This window comes from Kryptolebias marmoratus, linkage group LG15 (genome assembly GCF_001649575.2).
Source record: "Kryptolebias marmoratus isolate JLee-2015 linkage group LG15, ASM164957v2, whole genome shotgun sequence".
In the NCBI taxonomy this organism is placed as follows: Eukaryota; Metazoa; Chordata; class Actinopteri; order Cyprinodontiformes; family Rivulidae; genus Kryptolebias; species Kryptolebias marmoratus.
The window spans coordinates 32,843,242-32,852,783 of record NC_051444.1 but is presented as its reverse complement, the minus strand read 5'-3'; the positions used below and the strand labels follow the sequence as shown (position 1 = coordinate 32,852,783).

The 9,542-nt window shown below is 38.1% G+C and overlaps 2 protein-coding genes across 2 annotated transcripts in view; one reads left to right on the top strand and one right to left on the bottom strand.

The window, feature by feature from the left end:
• Positions 1 to 531: 531 nt before the first annotated feature.
• Positions 532 to 9,542, top strand: part of LOC108243983 (golgin subfamily B member 1-like) — a 79,321-nt gene continuing 70,310 nt past the window's right edge. Inside the window, exons 1-2 of the mRNA XM_025008966.2 lie at positions 532 to 855; positions 8,783 to 8,841. Of these exons, the coding sequence (XP_024864734.1) occupies positions 8,797 to 8,841 (45 nt within the window). The 5' untranslated portion in view covers positions 532 to 855; positions 8,783 to 8,796. The remainder of the gene's footprint in view (positions 856 to 8,782; positions 8,842 to 9,542) is intronic.
• Positions 4,993 to 7,088, bottom strand: LOC108243990. Its single transcript, XM_017429799.3, has 2 exons — positions 6,767 to 7,088; positions 4,993 to 6,528 (listed from the first exon to the last, which is right to left on the bottom strand). Exons 1-2 carry the CDS (start codon positions 7,005 to 7,007, stop codon positions 5,168 to 5,170), a joined length of 1,602 nt encoding a protein of 533 aa, XP_017285288.3. The 5' UTR covers positions 7,008 to 7,088; the 3' UTR covers positions 4,993 to 5,167.

Below are 9,542 nucleotides of genomic sequence, written 5' to 3'. Positions count from 1 at the left end.
AGAAAGAGTAATAACAAGACTTAGATTTGGACATACAGGACTTAATTACACACTTTTTACAATACAAAAACATAACACAGGGAAATGTGACTATTGTGGGCAGAATGAAACAGTAGAACACGTTATAATGGAATGTCAGAAATATGAACAAGAAAGAAGAGTTATGATAAGACATTTTGAAAATAAAAGTATTTAGGAAAAACTGAATATAATAGACAAACTGCAAAGGAACTTGGGGAGCAAACATATACAAATTATAATAAGATTTAAAAAAAAAACTGTTTAATAGAATTTGAGTTTCCTGTAAAACATACAGAAATAAGCAATTGGAATTAAACCATCTCGAACCACACTACATACCAGTAGGTGGCGGTAATGCACACCTCAATTTTTTTGCCAACCGCCATTAAACTCCAAAAGAAGAAGAAGAAGAACTTGTACTTTTCGGAGCTTTGAAACGAAATCGGAAGTGATCTGACGGTCCTTTTCTTAACATTTATTTTGTCTCTGGTACGTAGTTGACTCGACAAATACAATGTCATGGGCAGAAAAAAAATTATAAACCAGTAGATGAGTTTATTCTTGTAGTATATGACTGTAAGTGAAAGTCTAGAGTGATTTCGATTATATTTATTTAAAATATTTTTTTTAGCTGCCGATGAAGGCACAGAGCGCTTCCGTCATTCTGTCAGAACTGCGCAGGTGCAAATTCCTGTTAGTCGTCTGTTGACAAATGTGACCAACCATATCTGTTCGTTTGCATTTTCTTTCACCAATTGCATTAAAATGTAACTTGACAGCGTTTTCTCGAAGAACTGGCGGTAAAGGTGGATTCTTCATGAACGTCTGAGAACGGTAAGCTCTTATAAGTAATATTGTTGAGTTATGTTTGATGGCAGGGCGATGAAAGGCAGTGAAGAGCTAGCTAATAAGTTAGCTTACACTAGTAGCAAGGCATTGCGTGGCCTTTGGATTCTTGAAAGGTCCGTTTTTAGAGCCTAAAGTGCCTCTACGTGTTTTACAAGAGTTGCAGTTTGCCTTTATCGTGTTCCTAAATGTTACTCCATTCATTGTAAGTTAAGAAATGTAAATTACAGCACATTATTCGGTCGGAAGTGGTTCAATATTATAGAGCCTGCTCAGCAGAGTGTTTGTCTGTTAATCCCCATGAATTAGTGAAATACTTTTTTTGGTGTCTGGGTCTCAGTTGCATGTCAGACTGTAACACGCCGTGGTATGCAAGAGAGAACCAGTCTGACCTGTTTTTTCCTTCCTGCTTTGCTGTGGATTGGACTTTTTATCATGCATCTTGACAGGTTCACAGGCCTTAGGTCCTTTAAATATTTGTTTACATGGGAGCTACTTTATGTCTGCCATTTTAAAAGATTGTTTCTTGGCTTCTTACATATATGTATAAAATTTGATATAACGGTTTACTCTTTTGTTTTATAATCCCTGAATAGAAAATACTCAGTCACTCCTCCTGAAGGATGTTAACTCAAATGCTTTATTTTGTTTCGTAAAAAATAATTACAGATATTAAATACATTTTTGATGTAATAGTTGAACATACTGGGATTTAAATATGTTTCAATCCCTCATTCCTTTTAATGTCGGTCTTTTCTAGTGCATTAACAATCTGACAGTTTTGTCTTTAAGAAAAAGGAAAATATCCCACAAAGACCTGACACAGGCACTGGGAGGTATATCATCTTGTAGAAAAATTTGACATTTAAAGATGAAGAACGTTTAGAAGTATACGAAGAGTTGAAAGAATTTTTCTCTGAAGCAAAAACTTTATATTTACAAAGACAAGGTGTAAAAAAACAAATTAATAAAGTCACAAATATAGACCAGAAGAGAAAAACATGTACAAACAAGACAAACATGTGCAATACAAGTCAAAGTCAAGAATTCAAAGAATATAAAAAGTAGGCATCAACAAAAAATTAGGTTAAAGGCAATGTGACTGGTATGAAATAGTTAAGCCAAATAAAACTTATTTTAAAAACAGTTTAGAGAGGTTAGAGGGTGCAATTTAAAATTGGCAGTGCAGGAACATTCAGCTACAGCTACATTAACATTGAAGAGGTTTTAATTAAATTCTTAAGGGTTTATGTTTTGCAAAGCATCGGGTATAGGGCTTTGGAAGCTACGTCACTGCACGTGATGTTTACATCACGCAAAAAGCTTCTCCCAGAAGCCAAAAAACGCTACATGGACAAACTAGCTAAAATTGGACATATCGACCCATTTGAGCTACAAAGTTGGAGCAGAAACCCTGATCATTTACCCCATTTGACATTCCCAGACATATTTGCATACCTGGTCTGTGGTGTCAGTGCTTACACCGCAAATCAGTTCAAAAATTATAAGTCAATGGAGGCACATGCCCAGTTTACAAATGACTGGGTTCATGATTTGGACATTTTTACCCCCCCGGATTGCGAATACGTTGTGGTTCGAACAAAGGTAAGTTCTGAGCTCCTTAATTTTATATACATTCTTAATGTACATTATTTTACAATCAATCAGAATGTTGCTTGGTACGAGTACTAAAAAGTGTGAACGCGTTATCATTAAAGTACTAACTGATTTGCGAAGCTGCAAGTTTGAATTAAATTACGGCAATTCCACTCATTCCTCATTTTTACTTCCTTTGAGCTCGTTTAATAACAAGATAGAAAGACTTAGAATTAATTTGTCATTTACACATCTACAATGAAAGAAAATTCAGTTAGAAAAAGTGCAAATAACGTATGAAATATGTACAATATAAACTTAAATATGCGACCGCTGGAGATACATCAGCACCTCTCGCGATCAGCGTGTTAGAAAACGGATGGATTGAAACATAATACACATACACGAATAGTGTTGCACTCACGAAACACTCTTCTTTAATTTCGGCAACTTTATTAGCTCTTCTTATTCTTAGAATTAAATTCTTAGAATTTATTTGCTTTGTAACTGATAACCTCTTTGAAATTATTTCATGATTACTCTTCTGTAATAAAATGTTGATTGGAATAATAGACGGTTCAACTACTTCTAGATTCACATACATTTTTTATGTTTCTGTCTTTTCATTCACCATTTCAATTGTGTGTTCGCAGGTTATGCACTCTCAGAGACTCTCTGAGCCACCGTTAACACCGTGGGTCATGCTGAGCAACACCGGCACTGTTGAGTGTGCACATTGCACGTGCATGGCAGGGCTAGCTGAAACCTGCAGTAGGTGCCCTACAGTAGGTGCAGTAGGTGCCCTACTTTTTAAGGTGGAAGCAACAGTGAGGATAAGAGGCACAAAAACTGTTACAGATGAGCCAGCATACTGGATGTTACCTGGCAATCTGAAAAAGATTCACCCTGAAGTTGGCCATAAAATTGACTACAGCACTTCAGCTTCTCAAAAGACAACACTTGACAAAAAAATCCAAGCTGAAGTCTCAACGCCAGCCAGAAGAAGCCGTCCACAAAAAAGAAAAATCCCACCTGCTAATCTGAAAGATTTATGTCCTCTGCTTGACACGCTATTAGAGCACAGTAAGGCTGTTGGTTTGTCAGGAATGGAAAAATATTACACATTATTCACACACAAACCAGAACAGTCAATCATGTTACCTAAGTCACTTGCTTCTCTGTACAACAACATGCAGTCTCATGACTTGTCAGCTATTTTGCAGTGCTGTGAAAAATACAAAGATGCTGCAGCAGTGACTGAGGAGCAGGCAGAAGCGACCGAAAAGCACACAAGACTGCAGCACAAGTGTTCTGCCTGGTATGAATGTCGAGCTGAACGAATTACATCATCCACTATGCATGCTGTATTTGCCACCAGTTTGGAAAGGCCAGCACTAACAGTTGTAAAACAGGTGTGCAACCCAGGCAACACTGTGTCTACAGTGCAAACAAAATGGGGTGTGAATCATGAGGGTGATGCACAAAAGGCTTACATTAAAATTAGAGATCGTCACAAAAATCTAAAAGTTAAATCATGTGGTTTCATTATAAACACTGACTTCCCTGAACTTGGAGCATCTCCTGATGGACTCACAACATGTGACTGCTGTGGGAATGGCTGCCTGGAGATAAAGTGTCCTTACAAATACAGGACATCCTGCATCCAGCAGGCTGTCGATGCAAACGACAAAAACTTTTTCCTTCAGCTGTCTGGCAATGAACTTCACCTGAAGAAACATCATCCATATTATACACAGGTACAAACTGAGATTTTCGTGACAAAGTCAAACCACTGTGACCTTGTTGTGTGCACTGAGAAAGATATGGCTATCGTCCGTGTCTTCCCAGATCAGGAATTCTGGGAACCACATCTACAAAAAGCACAAAGCTTCTTTAAAAATATTTGCCTTCCAGAGCTTGTAGGTAGATATTTCTCAGAGCACACCTGTACTCCAGCTTCCAGGGAGACATAGTTTAACAGTCTTGACAAGAAGCATGTAAATCATGCTGTCAGACTAATATTTGCACTTATGTTTGTGTAGCAATTTTTCTATAAAATGTATAACCTCAGATGGTCGTCACATTTGTTACCTGTAATGTTCACTTACATAAAATTCTAGGACAGAATCTATTTCATTACATGTTCACTTCTTAACTGAAATATGTTAAATACAAATATTTATTTAAAATGTGATCTATTTAATAACATTTACTTGTCACCTTTGTTTACTCTGAAATGTTTAATTACACATTAAATGTTTAAAGATGGGCTCTTTCATCTGGTTTCCTTGTTACATTAAATGTTCACTGAAAACTTTCTGATTATTAAAATGTATATTTAAAAATGTAATCTATTTCATTACATGTATATTATATGAAAAATTTTAATGAAATTTTTACTTAAAATGTGATTCATTTCATTACCTATTTACATGCAACTTGTAGTGCTTGAATCAAATGTTTCATGAATGTTTACTACATGAATTTATTAAATGAGAGAAAACAGACACTTTTATGTTATTTTTCAACTCCACACATATTTCAATACAAAATCATGAATGAAACAAATACAATTTTCTTTTTAAAATCGACATTTTAGATAAAACAGTACTGACTGTACAAATATGTCAACAGAATGAGTGCAGAACATCTCTTTTCCCAATCTGCATTTTAATTAATATCAGTGCAGCATTGGAGTTTCATATTAACATGTGCAGGTTTCATTTGTATTAGGTTTTACAACCACACTAGAACACATGTTCACTAAGCTGCAACACACATACACAATCTTGTCAAGACATGTCACCTCTTCACCCTCACATGTAAGCAGCAACCGAATTGGTATAGTTCTGTGTAACATTTTGTATTTGTTCCTCATGCAACCAATCACTCTTTCCACATGAATTCTGAGGTGAGCTAAAGCTCGTGTGTCTTCGACATCTTTAGCATCAAGTTGACATCTCCCTTTAGTGAATGATGGCATTTTGATTTCAGCACACATCATTCCTACACTGTCTTTAATATCAAAGCCTCTGTCCGCTAACACAATATCCCCAGGTAATAAATTGGAAAGAAGGCCACAGTTTTCTGTTATGTGCTTGTCTGATGTACATCCACCCCATCCCTGAGAAATAAAAGAAATCGACCCATGTGGTGTTATACCGATAAGGTATTTCATAGTGTGTCTGCCTTTGTACCGGGAGAAGGATTGTGCTCGTGCTTTTAAATTTGAGGGTCTTTCTGTGCCTAATTCAAAACAGTCAACAATAATTGCTACATGTTTTCCAAATGTTTCCAAAAACTGAGGAGGCATTGTGGCTTGTAAACAATGCCTCTCGGGCCAGTTTACCATGGGCTTAAGGCGTGCATATAACACATCAAGAGTGTCAGTAAAGGCATTAGACAGAGTTTTATGTGACACATTAAAAATATGGCAAAGATGCTGAACAGGTAGATCAAGTCTTAAACGCATTAGTGTAAGTAAAACCATTTGAAATGGTGAAAGTTTTTTTGATACTGACAGAAAAGGCCTAACAGTGTTAAACAATGATAACAAAATGACAAAGCAAGGAAGTCCTGTATAATATTTTACTTTTTTTGTGTCATTCTTAAAAAAATCTTTGTCCAGCTGTTTTTTATTCAGCTCTGACCTGAGCTCCCTGTTCTCCTGTAACAGTCGATTTATTTCTTCTCTTCTCTGTTCACACAAATGACATTCTATTTGTTGCCTTTTTGCTGCTGGTTCCTGTTCCTCTTCAGAGTCTGCAGCCTTGCTGAGCTCCTGTCCTGGGGTTTCCTCCTCAACCTCTCCATCTTGCTCCTCTTCTATGGCCTCTGCGACTGTGTTTTCATTATTTACTTCTGGTGTTTCTGATGCAGTCTCTGTAACTTGCTCCCCCACTTCTACCATGGTCTTTGCTGCCCGGTCTTCAACTGCCCTGCTGTATCGCCTCTTTAAATTCCGCGAATGTCGGTCTGATGTTGTGGCTTTTACCTCGCAGTGACCAAGATTTAGTGTTGGAACCCAGTCAGGATTGGTCTCATCCATTTCATACGACGGTTTGCCTTGAAGAGGACAAATCGGAACGCACATCAATATTAATATTGCAAATTATAACACTAGAAAACTTAAATAGTTTACTTTGCAATAATGGAATAACCCAGATATCCGCTGTCAAAACTCGGGACTACGCTACATAACAAATATTAGCCCGACCTAGATGAACTGAACATGAGTACAACCGGCAAAATCATAGCAAAAAAATTATGACAAAACACCAACAAAGCGAATTTAGACACTCACCTGAATGGAAATGTCTGGAGCAAACTTGTAGGTATCTTGGGATGTTGGAGAATATAATGTCAGGACGCCTTACCGCTGATATCCAGGCCATTCGTCTCTTTTTCGTTATCTCCGATACGTTAGCCCCCTCGCGTTGTTTCCAGGCAGGAAAACAGTGAAACGAAAGTCCTTTTTCTATCTTTTTACCTTTGTGGTCGTGTGACCTGACATTGCACCCAATAATACAGCAAGTCCGTACCATTGCTAAATTATTTTTAAGTAACCAAGATTCAAAATATCCGAACCAGTCGTTTTGCCGGTTATGTTGTTATGCACACAATGCCTCACAAGATGGCGCTGATATCCCTCCGTCTGCAAGAGTGACGTCACATTCCAAAGCTCTATAGAACTAGTTGCAGGATAGTTTTTTTTTTCTTTTGAGGGAGTGGGTATGTTCTGTCCTTTGGTGTGAGATGGAGGCCCTGAGATGGCAGATGCAGCACCTCCTGTACAGTTCTGTGAGTGATGGAAGGGGGGCTCTAGCTGTTTTCACTACCTGGTGGAAGTTGCAGTTTCTGAATTAGGAAGTGATGCAGCTTCAAAGGGTGCTCTCAATCATAGACATAAAGAGTAAACCCCTCATGGACTGCCACTGCCTATTGGCGCTGACGAACTGTAGGGCTGCCATCTTGGAACGGTCGCCTGCTCCACTCAGTGTAATCTGTTTGGCAGGTGCATTAAAGTACCTTCACGTTTAATCAGTCATAGCTCGCTGAATACTAAACTCATTGTCACGCTTTTTTCCTCCTCTAAACCTCAGGCAAACAGCTATTAAAGCTGAACACATGGTTCAGCATATTTAAATATTCTTGGTGGGGTTAACACCAATAGAATATTCTAATGTATGACAAGTTTTGCAAAACACACAGCCACTGATACATTTTTAAAAATATTATATATATATATACACATACAAACATTATCTATACACATATATTATCTATAATTTTGCTATCTTATATGACAAGTTTTGCAAAACACAAAAAGCCATTTGAAATGCAGTTGACTCCAAAAGTTAATCAGTTATAGATTTACAGCCAGTTAAAATAAAGTAAAAGCTGAAGCTGCGTTTAGAAATAATAACAAGCAGCTCCAGAAAGTGGTGATTTTATACTTTTTGCCAGCAGTCGAAGGCTTGATCCTTTCCCAACACATGACTCTTTTGGCAAGCTTTTGGTGTGTTTTCTTAGGGTGCCTGAATAAATGACCTGAGAGCGTGCACTCCTAAAGTCAATCTAATTGTCAAAGATAGTTGTAAACATTGTTTTGTGAGAACACAGTTACAGAAAAGTTACCTGGGAGGGACCAGGGAGTAGAGCTTCTGCAACTCTCCTTTGAAAAGAGCTAGTTGAGGTGGTTTGGGCATCTAGTAAGGATGCCCTCTGGCTGCCTACCTAGCGAGGTATTTTATGCATATCCAACTGGAAGGAGACTTCTGGGAAAACCCAGGACACACTGGAGAGACTATGGCTCTTGGCTGGCCTGGGAACACCTTGGAATTCTCCCAGAAGAGCTAGAAAAGGTGGCTCTGGAATTCGATGTCTAGGCCTGATGCTCAAGCTGCTGCCCTCACAACCCAGAACAACAACAAAAAAAGTTAGCAATTAAAAAATCCTATCTTGTTGTTCATGACCTGCTGCCCACTAGCAAAGGTGTTTTTTGTTTGTTTGTTTGTTTGTTTTTGTCTCTCATTTCTCTGCTTCTGGGAGGTTTATTGTTTGTTTAAAATTACGGAAAGAAAAAAGAAAATATTTGGCATTTGTTTCTGACTCCTGTTGTACTGAACCATGATTTTATAATTGAGATGTGTACCGAACTATGATTTAGGCATACCGTTGCACCCCTAATATTTAAGAAGCTTTACTTTCTATCATAATGATTAAAAGTAGGTCTTTTTTTGTTTAGCAGATAAGTCAACAGTCATCTATGTTTCAATGCTGAATGAGAAACAATATTAATTGTGAGTTTGTGTTTCAGGTCCAATCATAGCCATGCTGAAATGGTTTTCAGGTGAAGAGGGAGAGCCTGGCTCTGCAGTAAGTATTAATGTTCTTCAGCTTCACTGATCACCAGGTCAGATGTCAGTGGTGGTGGGTCACTTCAAATGTGACATCTAGGTGAAGTTTTAAATTTCCAAGCACAGTAAATAAGACTGTAAGATATGAATCTATAATTCATGGGGAATACATAAAAGTAGACTAGAGCTTCACTATGTTAAACGAAGAAATCCACGTAAGAGACAAAAACTTTTGAGCGGGGAATTAATTGAAAACTGCATTTACACTCAAACATGATTTTTTCAGCTGATCAAAAGTTTAAACCATAGCTCAAAAAAACCCGAACATGCAGGATGGTCCAAAAGAGTGATGTTATTCTCTTGGAAGAACTCCTTTGTCAGGCGGGCATTGTGAACTGTTGAAAAACCCAATCATTACCACACAGACGAGGGCCCTCAGTCATGAGGGATGCCCGCTGCAACATCTCCACACAGCCAGCTGCTGTTTGACGCCCCTGCACAACCTGAAGCTCCATTGTTCCATTGAAGGAAAACGCACCCCAAATCATGATGGCGCCCCCACCACTGTGCCCTGTAGAAAACATCTCAGGTGGGATCTCCTTGTCATGCCAGTAACGTTGGAAGCCATCAGGACCATCAAGGTTAAATTTTTTCTCATCAGAGAAGACAACTTTCTTCTTCCCATGTTTGGTGCACCCTTGCAAAGTCCAAACGGGCAAT

What these genes read in the sequence shown, in the direction of transcription:
- LOC108243990 (XM_017429799.3), bottom strand. Translation starts at nt 7,007, where the DNA reads ATGGTACGGACTTGCTGTATTATTGGGTGCAATGTCAGGTCACACGAC. An exon ending in CTCCAGACATTTCCATTCAG is followed by an intron (nt 6,529 to 6,766) that starts GTGAGTGTCTAA and finishes GTCCTCTTCAAG; the next exon opens with GCAAACCGTCGTATGAAATG.